Raw genomic sequence first — 17,390 nt, 5'->3', positions numbered from 1 at the left:
CTCCCGGACCGGGGCACGAACCCGTGTTCCCTGCCTCGGCAGGCGGACTCTCAACCACTGCGCCACCAGGGAAGCCCCCCTGTAAACTCTTGACAGGTGGATTCCACAGACAATTCATCAACCTGGCTCTTTAATACTGAGAATTTATAACCACCGCTTCCTACAAAACATCACTGTTTCTGCATCTCTTGTGTCAAGCCACTGATTGAATTAGCCTTAGTTACATTTCACCAACGCACGCCAATAAAGAGCAGGAAGTGTGATTCAGTTAATCCTAAAGATGGAATAAGTGACGCCCAGAGGTGTCGGCTGACCCACCCAAGGCTGCACGGCCTCCAGCGCGGCCCCAGTGTCTCTTAAGGCCCCCAGACGTGCGTGTCTTTGGAGGGGGAGAGCCCTGTTCAGCCAGACATGAAAATCCTAAACCACAGGACTGATAACCGGGGTCTACGTCCCATTACCAAGGAATTCGTTAAATTTGTCCTTAAAAAGCACACTGAGACGTGTGTGGTCCTCTTATGTAATAAGCGTATATGTATCTCCACAGCTGTAAGTGACACGCCTGTTGGCAACCTGCACCTTCTATTTGGGAAGAAGGTCAAGGGAACGCTGTGATGACCCCCACAGCGGGACCCCGGCTGCCTTTGCACCCGAGTCTCTCTCAGCCCCTCCCTCCCTCCCTGGGAAGTGACCAGATGGCTCCAGACACCAGGCTTAGTTTTCGATCATCTACCAATGTGACCTGGGTCCCTGGTCAGACGGCACCTGCACCCACCCCGTGAGTAGCTCTTGGAAGGACGTCTGGATCACGGTAGCCAAGGCCTGACAGCCCTGCCATTTGTAAAAGGAAAGGCCAGTCAGGAGATGGCCCTGCCTCAGGGAACGGAGGATGTGCCAGTTCAAAGGCATCCTTTCCTCCTCACGACCTTAACATTAGACCTGACCTTTCGACCTTCCGCTTTGAACCTTGACCCCAGGCCGTCCCACCTCTAACCTCCGGCCTGGTGGGTGTCAGCCCGTCAGCCGCTTCTTTGTGGAAAAGAAGACTGTTCCACGTTCTCTCTAGAAGTTAAGAGACAAGCTGACTGCAGTCCCTGCTCGTGGGAAGTGGAAATACCACAATTCTCTGAAATGTGGGAAAGCTGCTTCAGCTGCTCTCGCCACCTTATCCTTTAAGAAAATATGAGTTCATTCCCAGAGGCAGGAAGGGGGAAGGGTTGCTGTTGGGATTTACTTCGGAGCCATCAGATGCGCTTCAAGGAAGAGAGGCCTCAGGCCCCCGGGCAGCGGGACAGGGAGAGGACACCTTGTCCCAGCTCTGCTCAGACAAAAGGGTCCCCCGGGGCCAGACACAGACCACGGTTATGGAGACAAACGAGGCCAGAAGGTCACCGCTGCCAGAGGTCACCCCTTCACGAGGTCACCACACGGTCAGACAACATCCCCCATTGCACAGTTTTCTCCAAAATCAACGTCTCCGGGGTTGACCCTGGTGAGAAGGGCAGGCCCCCATCCCTCGCAGATCGGCCCCCCCAGACGGCGGCTCCCCCGAGGCCTCGGCTCTAACCAGCCAGCCAGACACAGGGAGAAAGTTACAAAGTTTGGCAGAACCAGCAAATTGCTTTCTTTTCACTTCCAGACCCAAAAAGGAATTTTCATGATGACGGGAATGCACGCTCAAGCAGTGGCGTTGGACCCTCCCAGAAGAGGTGACAGCACCCCGTGAGCACAGCTCCGTGATTCTGACATTAAGAAAACAGCCCTTGATAGGAGCTGGATAGCCCCTGGCTGACTCATCGCCCCAGCCGCCCATGCTGTGCTTCCTGACGTGGTTGGGGTACCAGGAAGAGATGGACTCTCTCTGCGCTGTCTGCGTGGCGCTTTGAAGCCAAGATGCCAGGAGAGAGAAGGCTATAGTAGTCCGACTGGAAAACCCAAATACCGCATCAGCTACCGTGTGTGTGTGCTGGTGTGTGCGCACGTGTGTCTCTGTGTGTACATGCATGTGCGTGCGTATGGATGGCCCGAGTTCTATGGACGTTGAACTCCACCCGGTGAACGGCTTCTGGGTTTTGGAGGTGATTTCTGCATCCCATCCCTCTGCCGTCTGTCTAACGTGCAGCGGGCACACGCAGGAACGTGCCTGCCTGTGGACGTCTGCTCTCCTCCGGGGGCGTGTGTATTCTTCTGGGCCTAGTTCACTCTCTGAACCTTTTGGAACTGAGGTTTGTCAACCGGCTGTTACCCATCACCAGGGGACGATGCCCACGTAGACGCTTTCCTTCGCTTGATGGTTTGCTTATTCAATGCCATGCCTGAGCCCGCTTTGGAGGCTGAATGCTGCAAGAGGCTTTGTTAAATCTGCAGCCAACTGCGTGTTTTTTCTCTCTATATTCTTATCACGTGAGTATCCAGTGGAGATAGTTAAATAAACACAACCTGCATTTATTTAATTTCCACACGTCAGCCTGGCCTGAAGCATTCCCACAGGTTCGGGGCTTGCCTCGGTTCTCTGGAACTAGGATGGTTCCGTGAAGTGAGCCCCTACTGCTACACAGTGAGAACAAGCGTCCATCCTAATCCCTCGGGAATCAGCGTTCTGCGCACACGCCGGACCGCAGATAACCTCGTACTCGGGTGGACACTGGGCGGGAGGGGAGAAGGCGCAGACCAGCTCTCCTACCTTTTGAATGCAGCCCTCCTGGGACGACACCTCTGCGTCCGTCAGCATTTGCTGCAAAACAATTTGGAAAGGGGTTGTTAGTTTCCAACAAAACGCGGTCCTCAAGCTACGGTGGGTTATACATCGCGTGAGCAGAGCGAGCGTGCTCTGAAATGATATGGGTAAGGCGGGTGGCTTCTGCAAGATAGGCAGGAGAACCGGGATCCTCTATTCCGACCGTTTGTTGCACAGCGATTTGTTGGGGTGGAGCCGCCCTGTGGAGTTCAGCCTGGTCCCGTAGTGACTGGGTACAGACCCACACGGAGGGTCCTTACTGCCCGCCGCACGTATGAGTAGGAACGGTCCAACGGGGGCACCGAGATGCCTGAAATGTGTAACAGGCTCCCTCCTTGTTTCCTGGGGTGAGCTCCTGCCCCAGCAGTGGGCGGTGGCAGCACCAGGAAGTCCTCCCCCCGCCCATGGGACACAGGCTTGGGACAGAGAGGAGAGAAAAGTGCCAGTCGTTCTGGGTCTTTCTTCCACTGGACAGCTTTGGCTCGGAACTTTCCTTGGCTCGGCTCTGAAGAGCTGTAGCATTTTGCCTGGCTGGCATCTCCTCTTAACCACCAAGTTCCACTCCAGAGGGGTGGCATTTCAGCGACGGGTCCCAGAGCGCTTTCTAAGCTAAGCAAGCCGACAAATTAGCTGTATCATTGGGATTTTCCCTTCTGGATCGCAAGTACCCTGCACAGACACGTACATAAATTTGTAATGTCATTTCCATAAGAATAGAAAGCAAGATGGAGACGAATATTTGGAAAATAATAAGAGAAATGGGGTCAAATCCAGGGGTTTTATTCCCCCTCCCCTTAAAATGACACTATTGCCTTTCCAAATGACAAGCGTGGAAGAGAGTGCCCGCTGGTGCCCACGCAGGCCAGGTCAGAGGACCAAGATGCTGCGTTCCAAAATGCTGGCGGATTTGCCCAGGCTCAGCTGTAATAACAGTAAGTCATATTTTTAAATGTTGAGAATTCTAACCAATTGGGGATTTTATGTTTCTTTTAATAGATTCTGAAATTGTGGTTTGGAATGCAACTAGGAGTGAAAACAGAGAATGAGACAGAAGAGAAGGACACGGAGACACCAGAGAGGTCTCCTCAGGAGAGCCAGCTAGACACCAGGTCACTGGTTGCTCTGTCCCCACTGGCCCGGGCTGGACAGGCCCGGGGGAGACCCGGGGGCTGAGCTCTGCCAGCACACGGGCTTGTGTAGCTTCCCTCTTGTCTGTCTGCTTTTCACTCCCAAAGCCGGAGCCTAGAGGGCTGACTGGAGGCTCGGTCGATGCCGGGACAGGAGGAGAGAGAGGCTGACTGCTTGGATCCCAGGAAAGCCTTGGTGTCCAGGAAGGGACCGTGCTCCCCGGGGAGGGAGATGGACCGCTCTCTGGCTGCAGGCTGCCCGGGCCTGCACCTGGACCGGAGACCTTTGTCAGCATCACGCAGAACTGGGGGTCTGAGCGCTGGCCCCGAGTCCTGTGATTCACTAACATGCCCCTTATGAAGGGGCAGCTTGAACCAGAGGGAGAAAAAAATGTGTATTAATTTTTCTAAGCCGCGCAGCCTCCAGGGCCCGGGACAAAACCACGGAAGGGGCGCACCCGTCCGAATGACTCCCCTTCCTGGGTCCTGTCCCCTCATGAAGGACAAAGGAGGCGCCTACCCAACGCCCGCTGTCGAGGAACTGGAGCCTCACGACCCAGCGATGTCATTTCTCGTCACCCTGCTGCTGTGCCTCTTCCCAGAGAAGGGGCCTCAGGGACCCTCCCAAGTGTCACGAAGCCCGGCAAGTGCGCTGACCGCCAGGCGACTGTCCTGAGGAAGGTGACAAGCTGGCCTTCTCAGCCGGGCCCAGCTCATCACGTGCCCATGCGGGCCGTGCGCTTGGTCACGGGCCAGGCTCGCCGTCGATTTGGGGGCACCCGGAGAAGCCACCCTTGGGAGACCCGTACCTGCCCATGGCCTGCAGGCCTGTGCTGGCGGCAAAGCTCTGGTTAGGGGTAGAGAGGCAGACGTTCAAACCGCACCTTCCCTGAAGGTCAAGACGCCAGCACAACACACCAAGCACAGCACAGAACCGGGCGGGGCCGGGCGGGACCGGGCAGACGAAGGTCTCTCCGGTGTGCCTCGGAGCCTGCCCCTTGGCTGCCCCTGGACGGGCCTGGGGTGTGGGCAGTTGAGCTGCAGGACCACAGGTGAGCAGAACGGAGCCCCACCCAATCCAGTGATGCAGAGAGAGCTGGGGCCGTTAAGCCCAACCTGGCTGACGCCCCCGTCCAGAGGAAGCCTAACCCTCTGTCAACGACTCCGAAGAAAGAAGCACCCGCCTGACGGGGACCGCGTTCCGGGACCGGCGCGTTCCGGCAGCTTCTCCACGCCCACCCCGACGCAACGGCCCTCCTCGGTAGGTGTGCCCGCCATAACCTCTGCTCTTTGCCCACTGCCGACCTCGGGTGCAAACCCACCCCACGTGCCCCTCCTGGAGCCTCTGCTCCGGCCTTCTCCCCGCCAAGGCCGCCACTTTGCTGAAAAACCTCTTTATTTTGCTCGTTGGGCCCTCGGCACACACGCCGCTGGCCGGCCGGCCGCTGGCAGCGGCGGTCTCTGCTCTCAAGCCCGTCTCCGCACCGGCAGAAGTATTAGGTGTGTTTTGATTCAGCAGTTTAACCAAAGAGTGAGGTTTGACCTGGAGCGTTTGCTTCTCTCGTGGGTCTCGGTGCCAGTATTGAGCTAAGTGGGGTTGCTCAAAGCATCTTTTTTGACTCTTAAAATAAATAGCCTCTGTTCTGCAAAAAGTCAGCCCAGAGGAGACGCACACAGACGTCCGTACGCTCACAGCTCCGGAGTTCTGGCGCGTCCCCCGAGGGGGCTAGGCTTTCTGCTTGGTGTCACAAACGGATCCCAGAAGGCTTCTCTCCCTTCAAAATAGTCTGTTATTAAAGGATCTGAAAACATACCTACAGGAGGAAACCCAGACAGAGCCCCGACCTCGCGGCTTCCAAAACCAGAGAGAAGTGAATGAATTCCCCACCCTCTGCCCAAGTCTGGCCTGTGGTCCAAGGGGTCACCAAACGTTCTCATTTACCGACCTCTTCCTCTTGGCCTTGGAGCCCAGGCCTCTCTCTAACCTGTTCCTTTCTGTCCACTGCTGCAGTCGCCTTTTCCACCCAAAGAGGTAGGTGTGTCTGCGTCTAGAAGTGGCTACAAGCTGATTCCAAGGCCCTTCCGCTCGAAGAAGCCTCCATGGGCCGGGCCAGGGCCGTCTGCGCGGGTCACTGCTCAAGGCTGTCCCAGGAGACAGGGCTGGGGTTAGGGTTTGCTAGAGGACCCCCTCCCGTGCCGACCTGGCTCTGAGTCTCAGTCTGCTGCCCTCCGGGAAACTGGGGGACACAGCCTGAGCAGGCAGGTCAAGACGGAGGCTGGGGCCGCCTCCCCAGCTCCGTGGTCAGCTGCTTTGGACTCTGCATCACCTGCCCTCAGGGAGGGTTTCAGGCCCAACGAAGCAGTGCCCGCAAATGCCCTCAAATGCCCGCAAATGCCCGCAAATGCACCCAACGCGCTCCCGCTCAGGGCTCATCGAATCCCCCTGTTGCGAGCTCATCTGAACTCCTGCAAAGAACGCCCAAGGCCTCACGTGTGCATCCTCCCTTCCTGGGAAGACAGGCTTTTTAAGGAACAATTCTCAGGCTGAGTTTTCTGACCAAATCAAAGTCCTACCATGACAGCCACTTTCCCTGGTAGAAATGCTGCAGTGACCAGTGATGGGCACAGAAGCAGTGTGGTGACAGGAGGACAGCGGGGGCGGCGGGTGCTGTCCGGGCCCCCAAAGGCGGATCCCCGTCCTTCTCACGGCTGCCCCATCTGGGTGAGCGCTATTGTTATACCGGCTTTACAGGTAGGAGCTGGAGGCTCGGGAGTTGCAGCGACAGGGCAAAGATCAAAGAGCTGCTGGGTGCTGGAGGCTGCGTCCAAGCCCCGGCCTCCTGATTCTGGAGGAACGGGGGTGGGGGGTGGCACTGGGTGGTGTGTCCGGTGGAAAGGAGCCACACGCCCGCCGACCCGTCCGACAGGGACTCACACCTGAACCCTGGCCAGACCATCCCCCCGCCAGGCCGGCCGTGTGGCCTGGGTGGGGTCCTGCTGGCAGCGCCCCCAGGAGCCGTCAGGGCGGTTAAGCACAGGCCAGCCCGCTCTGGCTCCCGAGCAAAGGCTCCAACGGTGTTGACACAAACTCTTGAGCTCTCAACTGGGAGTGGGTCACATTTATTTATTTTTTGCATTAAAAAAAAAAAAAAAAAAAACTCAGCTTAGCCGTGTTTGAGCTACAGAAATGATTTTTTTGAAAGGCGCCTTGGACACTGTTTTTCACTTTTTATGCCTAAACAGATACTTCTCAGTTCTTTCAAGTGAGATCTTACCCAATGAATGGAGACTCTCTCTTTACTCCTAAGAAAAATATTTACACAGTCAAGTATGGCACGAGAAAGGACCCAGGCTCCTTCGGAGGGCCCAGCCCGAACGCATCTAGGTCTCCGCATGCTGTTTACATTCCCAGCCCGGCATCTCCGCCCTCCCCTCCCCAAAGGCATTTCCCAAGCCTCCCGCTTGGGACCCTGAAGTCGGGGTACTGGGAGCGGCCCCTCCCCGGGGTGGGACAGGAGAAACCAGCCCTGCTTGAGTGACAGCCAAGTCCCACCTTCCCTACTTTTTCTGTTGGCCAACAAAAAACCTGGGCCCCCTGCGAGGGCTTTATCTAGACTCACCCCAATTCTCCCAGATCCCCCCCAGACCTCCACCCCGGAGTGGGGGCCTCTACGTCTCTTAACCTCTGTGCAGTGTTTCGGGGCCTTATTAGCACAAGCTAACGAGGGGCGGACGGCTTTTCCTGGCCCACACTTCCCTGCATGGCCCCAGCGCTCTGGGCGTGGTTTGCCCGCTGTCAGATGTGCTGAGAACACTCTGTTTGCTGGCAGCCCTTGGACGTGGGCACGCGCCCCTCTGCTAGACACCCTGCCCTGCCCGGGGCTGTCGGGTGCCCATACCTCCCCTCCTGCAGGACAGACGACTGAGTGAGTGAACGAATCACGCCCTCTGAGTCCCCCAGGTTTATGGTCTAGTCTGTCCGAGGTCCCCTTCACAGCCTCCTTCCAGAAGCACCCATTGGGCACCTTTGGTCTGCCCTGCCCCGTGGAAGGTGCCTTGGAGACATTTAAAGAAATATTGAAACCGCGGTGATTCCAGTGTCAGCTATTTTGGGGAAGAGGCAACGGCTGAAGCCCACCCGCTTCTCCAACAATACCAACGCGAACAGGGAGCCCCCTCAGAAGTTAGGGGTAGAGGTGGGCAGATAAGCTGGCCCAGAGGGCGGAAGGGACCGCCAGGTTCAGAGAGGCCCTGAGGGCCCCGCTGCCTTGGGCATCCTCAGGTGTCAGGCGGGGTTTCAATTTGCCTCTGAGGGTGAACATGGATGCCGGTGCTGGCCAGGCGGATGGTTGGGGGCCGGGGGCGGGGGGAGCGGGGGAGGAAGGAGGGTCTGCAGGATGCGGACAGGGAAGGGTGGCCTCGTGTAAGCCCTGGATGCTAAGTGGTGGCAGTCCTCGGGTCTTCCCCGCTCACCCGCCTGTTGACATGCCATCGTGGGCTCCGGGGGTGGGGGTGGGGCACAGAGCTCAGGCCGCAGGGCCCCGGTTCCCCACCATCAGCTGGGGGACCTGTCAGAGGCCGCCGAAGGGACACAGCAAGATAGCAAGGAACAGAGGGCCGGCCGGGCCGGGCGCCGGGTGGGCTCACGTTAGGCATTAGAACTGAGAACAAGCCTCTGAGGGAGAGCTGCCGTCACCCTCTTTACAGATGAGAAAGGAGCTCAGAGAGGTAGAGTAACCTTCCCACATGTGCACAGTTGGCGAGGGTGGACACAGGCGTCCACCCGCAGGGATGGAGAGTATGGGGCCCGTGGGGCAGGGGCACCGAAACAGGGCAGGGCTGTGCAGCCCCTTTGCCAAGGAAAGACTGAAGGCAGCCCAGGTGTGGACCTGCCTGGTCTCTGACCCCTGGTCACCCAGGCATCTGACAGAGCAGGGTTCCCGCTGCAACCGTCTTGCCAATAAAGAGCCCAAAGAAATAAGGGCAGTGCCACCAGCCCCAGGCTCCCCAGCTTCCTTCTAACACACAGGCCACCTTGTAACAGCCCAGCAGCTGAGCCGAACTCACCACGAACACTCCCCCAGCAGACGGCAAGTCCCTGGTCTTGCACTCGGAATCACAGGCCCCTCAGAGCCATCTGGATGGGGGTCCCACCTGTCACTCCCGCCAGCTCCTGGCCTGGGCAGCAGCCCACCCAGGCCCCCAGGGCAGTGACACATGGCCCCCTTGGCCTGCCACCACTGTGACCTTGCCTTGTCCCCTGTGTCTGATGCCATGGGGACATGGGTGCACTTGGGGCAGGGCTCGGGCTGACCACCTTCCCTGGGGGCGGCAGTTGTTCTGGGGGGGGTCGTTTGCAAGGACCCCTGCTCCCCCAGGACTGCCCCCCAAAGCTGCCCCTTTCAAGAGAGAAGAGGGTGCAGGTCACGCCCAGCTCAGGACACCCAACCTCTGGCCGAGCCGTTCCAACAAGGCTCTGACTTCTCCCCCAGACCACATACAGGTTCCTCACACGTTGGGCAGCTCGGGTCTCAGAGCCCGGACCCCACAGACACCGCTCAGCCCTTTCTGTCACCACCGTGAATGGGGTGGCCTGGGTCCAACCCTGACCTGGCCTAGGAGCCCCTGCCCTCTTGTCCTGGCCCCAGCAGGAGCTCGTTCCCAGAGCTCCTACCTGGGGGCTCGGGTCCAGCTGTGCTCTGGACACAGAGAACAGTCTGGTGGGCCAGGTCATGAGGAGGTTCAGGTTGGGGCGCCGACTAGGCAGGCGCTGGCAGGAGGAGGCCGCTGGGTCCACGCTTGTGTCAGCAGCCGTGGCACGGGCTCCAGAATCCCCCTCTGCCAGGCAGTGAGCTGAGGCCTGAGCCCAGGTCGGCCTCCGCGGGCCCTTGTCCCGAGGAGGTGCGTGTTCAGTGTCCCACCTGGCCTCAGGGGACAGCTGCTTCCTCCTGCTTCCGGAAGATTGATGTCCCCAGAGGAAGTGCACGTAAATCCTAAGAGCTGGGTGACGTGTGGCACATCCAATCAATGGCTCGTGACAGCCATAACTTTCAGCCTTCGGGAACCACTGGTGCGTCCAGGGACCTCTCGATAGCCAGCTCCAGGAGCTGGAAACGCACCCCTGGAAACCAGGAGAAGCAAACAGCTGTTTGTTCCTGGATCTGGTGCCAGAGCTTCCTGCTGAGGGTCTGGGTTCGAGAGGAGAAAGCCAAGAGCTGGAAGGAGCATGTGGACTTGGGAGGCCTCAGACCCTGCAAGAGTCCCAGCTTTTCTAGAACGTTCTTTCACATTCCAAAAGCCCAGTGTCCCTGTGAGGCCGACCCTTCTGCGGCCCCAGAACATTGCTCATCCATCGCGAGTGTCAGGCGCGTGCAGGACCGGCTTCCCGCGGCTTCCCTGCTGTGCTCAATCCCGTTCGCTTAAACCAACACCGGGCTCTGCCCATCGCAAACCAGAGGTGGCTCTGCCCACTCACGTCTGAAAATACGTCCTTCTGGGACCACTGCGGGCCATGCAGACTGGCTTCCGGACCTTCTCATAGCTGTACTCCAGCCTCGCCCGGACACCTGGATGGCAGCCCATCTGGAGAAGCCGCCTCCGGGGCCCTGCAGCCCGGGGGACTTTGCACCTTGGCGTCTCCCAAGGGGGAAAATAAATCACAGGTCAATTATCGGTTCTACGTGCACATTTGTCTTTTATTCTCAACCCTTTTTAGTTATAGAAATAACCTGCGTATTGACAGAATCATATTAATGCACTTCAACTTGACCCTGCTTATCGATAACTTGTTTGTTAGATGATCCTTAATCATAAGTGAAGAAAAAGGGGTCATGGATCTCCAGCGATGGCTGCTCGACAGACGCAAGTTTGAAAGTCCCGAGACCCAAGGCCGGGATGCCGGTGGGGCTGGGCTGATGCTGAATTGTGACAACCCTCTCACACCCCGCCCCGCCCACAGTGAATCCACTGGGATTTGGGCTCTTCTTGGGCTGTGAATTCCCACGCCTCCTACTGGGGCATGGGGTCGCCTTTAATAACTTGAAGGTGGGCGGGTCAGAGGTGATCACCCCACATTTCAGCACAGAGTTGAATTTCAACTCCCGTAACAATGTCAGGCAGTGCTTTCCAGGGACGGAGAAGTGACACAATGTGAAAAGGCAGCCACCAGTGGTCCCTATGCCCATGGGGGCAATGACCTGGGGGACAGAAGGCCTTTCCCCATCAAGTTCTGGCCTTGTCTAATCCTCACCCTTTAACTATTCCACGTATTCACTCTGCAAATATTTTTGGACCCTCTCACTTTGGGGATCGCAGACTTCCAAGCGAGAAGTACATTGTTTCGAATCCCGATTATAATATTGTAGCAATGACAGTAATAACAGCCCAACTGTCAGCCCTGCAGAAGGCACAATAATCTCTAATAATCCCCATTTGCCGGCTAAGCTCAGAGAGGTTGAGCTCCTCACCCGGCGTCACACAGCTGGGAAGAGGCCGAGCTGGGATTCCAACCAGGCCGCACTCAAGCCATTAGGTTGTGCAGCCTCCACAGATCTGGCTCCATCTGGGGAGCGGGTAGGGGGTGGGCAGTGGGGAGGAGGGAGGGAAGGATGAGAAAGGGAGCTGGGCTTTCTCTCCCACAAAGGATGTTTCCAATCTGGGGGGAGGAGCCAGCCCTGCCGAGCCCGAGTGCCTGGGCTTTGGTCACAGCTGCCGCGCTAACTCGAGACCACCGTGCGTGGGGTCGGTAGGAGGTGGGGAGCTGCCCAGCAAGAGCTCACACTTTCCTAATGGGGCCCAATTACAGCAACAGCTGTGTGGAGGAATTCCGCACTGATCCGCTGTGAAAAATGGGCAGCCTTTGGAATCTTAGAGCATCCTTGCAACTGCCATGCAGCCAGGAGCCCCCAGGGCCCGGATCTGCTCTCTGGGGGGCAGGTTGAACCAACAGAGCTGGGCCAGGCCTCCCACTCCTATTCCGCCTCGAATTTCCAAGCAAAGCCCATGGCGTCCCCTGCCCCACTTCTGCATTTCCAGCTCAGGGTCAGGCACGTTGCGGATGAGGGAACTCGGGAGGACTGCCCAGACTTGGGCGGGCCCGTGGCTCAGGCCGCCTGCCCTGGGCACGCCTGTCGGGGCTTCCCGGCCAACATGGGGCATCTGCTGGACCCTCCTCCTCAGGGGCCTTGGCAGGGCGGGAGGGGGCACAGGGCAGCACAGAGAACCCCGCCCAGAGCGCGCTCTCCGCCCTCCATGCCCGTGTGCCCCTGCTACCAGCTGTTCGATTTGCTCACCTGAGAAAAGGGGGCACACGCGTCGGAGGCTGGCGCTGTCCACGGCACCCCCTCCTGGGGTGGGGAAAGGGGAGTAGCCTACAATAAGGGTGCTCAGAAACCACGTGGGGAGTGAAGAGGGCTACCTTGGCCTCTGGCAGGGTCTGCGGGGCAAATCTAGCCTGTGGCCCTTGAGCTACGAGGGCCGTACATGTTTAAAGAGTGTGAAATAAAGAATATGCAACAGGGATCGCTTGTGGCACAAAAAGCCTGCCATGTTTACTGTCTGGTTCTCTGCAGAAGCAGCACGTGGCCCCCCGAGCCCAGGGCAGACACCGTCACCAGAGGACGGAGGTGGGAGGTCTCGTGTCCTTGGAAATGCAGGCATGACGCTTCCCGAATCCTCTGTGAGCACGGAGGATGGGGTGGGCAGAGACGGCTCCCCTGTCCCTGGGCAGCTTTGCACAGTGGCCAAGAGACGGGGCAGCCAGCAAGCCCGGTTCCCAGAACACCTGATCCGGCGAACAGCTGCCGCGCCCGCCCGGCCCCCGCCCGGAGCACATTCTCGGCTGCAGCGTCCTGCCGGGAAGAGATGGTGTGAAATTGGGAGCAGTCTGAAACCGCTCTGTTCCTTGTCTTTCTTTCCTTTCCTGTTTGTTCTCCAACAAGAAGTGCTCCAAGCTGTCGTGAAGGAAATCTCCAAACACCCATTGGGATGTCCACCTCGAGCCCCTCAACATCCCGGTGAGACCCCTCAGATGGGGAGACCCTTCCCAGGGGGCAGGTCTGGTGGCCGAGAGGCCCTGGTTCATTGAGGTTCCGGCCTGGGGGACTCGGAGCGTGAGGGTGGGGGACACATCTTCATGACACTGGGGGGCCTGGGCGCCCTCGCCAACGCCTTCTGGAGAGCCCCCTGGCTCATCAGGAATGGGTCGCAGGTCATCATGGAGGCCGTTCTGGCTCTCAAGACCTCAGCTAGGGAGCTTGGTGCCCGAAACCGTCCTCTGCCGAGTTCCCTTTAGCATGGCGCTGGAGGGACCCAAGGATGTGCCTGTGTCACCTCGGGCCACAGTGACACCCCCAGAAGTGCAGAGAATGACACACAGACACCGAAAGCACCTGCTGACCGTCCTGACTTGTGCACGGAGTGTGATTTTACACTGCATCCCCCCTTTCTAACGAGTCACCAGCGTGCGAGAGGGCACGTCAGGGCAGAGAGCACAAGTCACTCCCCTCCGGCCCCCGCCCGAGGTCTGAGATCTGAGGTCTGGATCCCACTGCTCTCCTGAGAGCCGGCGTCCAGCAGCCAAAAACCTCAGGACACGTGCACACCCCTGCTGCCTTCCCTCCTCTTTGTAGTCCTGAAAGCAAAGCGAGAGCTTCTTCAATCCTCTGGTTTTCCTGCAACCGCCAGAGGTAAGCCTGGGAAGCCGGAGCCCCGTCCACAGACCCTGGAGGAGCGGCGTGGGAACAGGCTCCCATCGGACCTGCAGCAGGAGTGGCTGCAGGCTCGGGCCACGTGGGGGGAGGTGTGGTGACACTCTGGTGCTCGCTGCCATGCCTGTCACTTTAACATGACAAGGTCACCCTCCGCCTGCGGGATGGACTCAGAAAACCGACGCCCATCAGTGCCGGAGGTAGAGTGGGCACAGGGGCATGTGTGTCCCCAGGGCCGCCTGGAGGGGGGTCGGGGGGGCGCCTGGGGGCCCCGCGGGCTGTGAGCCTCTCCGGCCCTGCCCCACAGCTCTGAGCTGGTCTGCAGGCCGTCGGCGCTGCCAGGGAAGACTGTCCATGCAGCCCGTGCCTGGGAGAACACGGCCTCAGGGAAACACTGACCGCGTTCACAGAAACATTCTTGGGGCCAGACGGATTTTTAAAACTCTGTTCTCGGAGCTGGGAGATTCTGTTCGGCAGCACAATTGATTTGCTTTTTCCAAAGACTGAGAAGAGAGCTGAGGTCTGCCGGGCTGCGAACCACACAAGGTCTGTCTGTGCAAGTACTGCCCGTGGGGGGCAGGGGGCGGGGGCAGCGTGTCCCACACCTGGAGAGAGACAGGCAGAGATGGGGGACATAAAGTGTCAGAGGCAGAGAGAGACAGAAGGAGAGAGAGAGGTGGAGGGGACAGAGACAGAGAGAGATGGGAGAGACACAGAGAGCACACGCAGCCCCTGGAGACCCCTCCCGGCAGGGGCCCAGGAGAACCGGAGTATGGTGAGGGGGGAGGGCACGGGGACAGAGACTGGGGTCCCACGGGCCGAGCTCAGCAGGCCTGCGCCGTGGAGGTGGATGGCTCCCGGACAAAGCCAGCCTGAGCTCATCAGAGACGAGCATCACACCTGCACGTGTGCACAGCCGCAGCTGGGCCAGCCTCCACCTCTCAGCACTTGGGGCGAACAGCGAGATGGGCCCCATGTTGGGTGCCTCACTGCTCCTCCTGGACGGCCCCGCCCCTGTCCCGGTCCCCGTCCGGCTGGGCAAGCCCTGCATCCTCACGCCCTCCATTTCTGGTTGTTTGGTTTGGCCTAACGGTCTCGATGACGGCACATTCGCGAACTTAAAAGACAGATTCCTCTGAGTGGAGGCTGCCCGGCCCCGCAGAGTCGGCCCGCAGATGGAAGCTGACCTCTGGGCCATCTTCCTCCCCCAGCTCCACACCCGAGGCAAACATATCTGCGTGCCCTGGTCGGTTCGCTTTCCCTCCCCAGACACCCTGTGCTTCTCCGGGTTTCTGCGCCTGGGAGAGGCCCTCGGACTTGGACAGATGCCCCTCTCAGGACTCTTTAGAAGAGGGACATCCCTGCGGATGGAATCGCTGATGCCAGCTGACGGGGGCAGCCTCGTGGCAGGTGACTCGTTCTCGTCTGGTTTTCCTGTATCAGAAAAAAGGTTTACTTGTATGGAACGATAAAACTTGGGATACAGCAAGGAGGCCCCGTCTCAAAACAGAGGACCGGACAAGTAATAAACTTGACCCCCGGGTGCCTGTGTGTGGGGGGGCCAGGACGGCACGCCAGACCCAAAGCCGACCACAGACCAGCACCTGCCCCCAGAGCCCCGGGGCGGGCAGCCCGCTGGAGGAAACTCTCCACAGCCAGCAAGGGAATCTGGCCTCTGTGTCTCACCCATTCAGGTCCCAGAGCTGGGCCCTGAGTCCCCGACCCTGGGGTCCGATTTTGGGCGCTGGCCATGAGCGGGCACGGCAGAGCTGGCCACGGCCATGTCCCTGCTCTCTGGGCTGTCTGCTCTCTGAGCCCCTCCACTCAGCAGCTCATGCCTGAGAGACACCACAATCTTTTTACCCAATTTTCCAGCTGAGTTGACTGAGGCCTGTGAAGGTCAAGGAGCTTGCCCGGGGTCACTGAGTAACACGGCTAAGCCTCTGGCCTCGGGACAAGGTTGCAGGACTCTGGTTCCTGTTCCTGATCGCTTCACCGAAGACTCTTTCATAAATAATGGAAATAACAGGGCTTCGTTCTTCGTTGGAGGATGAACTCCCCAAACCACCAGCAGGGCTGCGGTCAGCCCACACTGCCAAGCCCTCGTGGGGTGCAAGTGGGCGCGGGCATTAGTTTGTCCCAGCCGTCCGAAGGCCTGGAAAGAGAGTCTGACGCTCGGTCCACGCAACAGGGGCTGAAGAGTCACCACTGACAGTTATTAGCCTATTATTACACGTATGAATTACCTCTTTCATACACATGCCTATCCTTCAAGGGCTTTATTAACTGACATTAACCAACCCAATTAGCAAAAGACACTCTATCTGTGTAATTAGTAGCTTGAGGCTTTATCCTGTCTTGCTCTTAAAGAGAAAAGGTATTTGATGTTGATCAGCTTACACTGTACAATTGGAGAAGAGGTCGGGGCTCGGCCGGAATGTTCTGATCCCTGGGGTCCCGTTAGGGTACCCGGCCCTCCAAAGACCCGCGGGTTGTGGTATTTAAGCGTCTCCAATTGCTTCCTCTCGCATCCAAGCCCCTCCCTGCTGTTGGCATGGCCTTCAACATGAGGAAGGGGAAATATTTATTTTTATTATAAACGTAGAGGCCCAAGCAGTGAGGAACCTTGTTGTTAAACCCTCCAAGCCCAGTTCTGCAGAAAAGCTCAAAATCCAACTTTGAGTACTGATTGCAAGGTTTTTTTTTCTAATCGGACGCCAAGAGGAACTCAGTGGGGAAAGATGTGTCGGGGCCGGCCCTGGAGGGCAGCTCGCCTGTTTGCGTCTCTGAGCGAACAGGCCGGTTTCAGAGGGGCCAGATGTTCTAGCTAAGAGCTGCAGGCTGCAGGCTGCGCGTGTGTACGCCACACAGGACTTGAGAACCGGGCTCTCATCCCGTCTGAGTGATCGGGCTGCAGGGGGTTCACCAAGAGGGCCCCGTGTTGGAAGTGACCATGGTGCACGGGCCAGGGGCCCTTCTGCACTCCTCATGGGAGCCCCAAACTCCATTTTTTTTTCATTTATTTTCTTTTAAGATTTTTTTTTTTTGATGGAAACCATTTTTAAAGTCTTTATTGAATTTGTTACAATATTGCTTCTGTTTTACGTTTTGGTTCTTTGGCCGCGAGGCATGTGGGGTCTCAGCTCCCCGACCAGGGATCGAACCCACACCCCGTGTTGGAAGGCGAAGTCTTAACCACTGGACTGCCAGGGAAGTCCCCCCAAACTTTAGTAGTTTGTGACCCTGCAGAGCGAGCTCTGTGGCTCTGGGTAACTGCCCCACTAGCTTTTCTTTTCTTTGTATTTATTTACTAGGCGCGCCGGAAAACTCATAACCGGGGCTTGCTCGGACCATCTTCCCTCTGACCACCCTCGAGTTCTGGACGGGAAGGAAGATGGCCTCTGCCTTCCTTCCCGGCACCTGAGCCACCTGAACGAGGGAGCTGGTGTTTCACCAAAGCATCCTTGAACCTGCCCAGCTGCCCAGCACCGCCCACACCCCCAGGCTGAGCCATCCTGAACATAGCCGCATCGGTGATCCAGGCTGGCTGTCCCCTCACCCCTGGAGCACAGAGAAAGGCAGACCTCCCACACCGAATTCCATCTTTCGACAGAGGCGACAGTCACCTTGCAGGGCCTGGCGGTGCGTGCGGCCCGGCTGCCCTGCCCACACGTCTGGCTGCCCCAGGAGCTCTGTCCCTGGATCCGATGGATCCGACACTTCTGGGGGCGGAGCTGGATTTCCTGCTTGCAACCCAGATGCTCGGGCAACGGCAACGAGCAGACCTCCCTGACTTCATTCCAGGGCCCGTTTTAGAGG

The 17,390-nt window shown here is 58.3% G+C and overlaps 1 protein-coding gene across 3 annotated transcripts in view; it reads right to left on the bottom strand.

The window, feature by feature from the left end:
- The window catches only part of PRDM16 (PR/SET domain 16), a 322,257-nt gene that overhangs the window by 162,286 nt on the left and 142,581 nt on the right, over positions 1–17,390 (bottom strand). For all 3 annotated transcript variants that reach the window (XM_032610296.1, XM_032610303.1, XM_032610312.1), the window contains exon 3: positions 2,684–2,734. In XM_032610296.1, the coding sequence (XP_032466187.1) occupies positions 2,684–2,734 (51 nt within the window). The remainder of the gene's footprint in view (positions 1–2,683; positions 2,735–17,390) is intronic.

Source organism: Phocoena sinus, chromosome 1, assembly GCF_008692025.1.
Source record: "Phocoena sinus isolate mPhoSin1 chromosome 1, mPhoSin1.pri, whole genome shotgun sequence".
Classification (NCBI taxonomy): domain Eukaryota; kingdom Metazoa; phylum Chordata; class Mammalia; order Artiodactyla; family Phocoenidae; genus Phocoena; species Phocoena sinus.
Note: the sequence above shows the minus strand (reverse complement) of the source record. Positions and strands in the feature narration are given on the sequence as shown.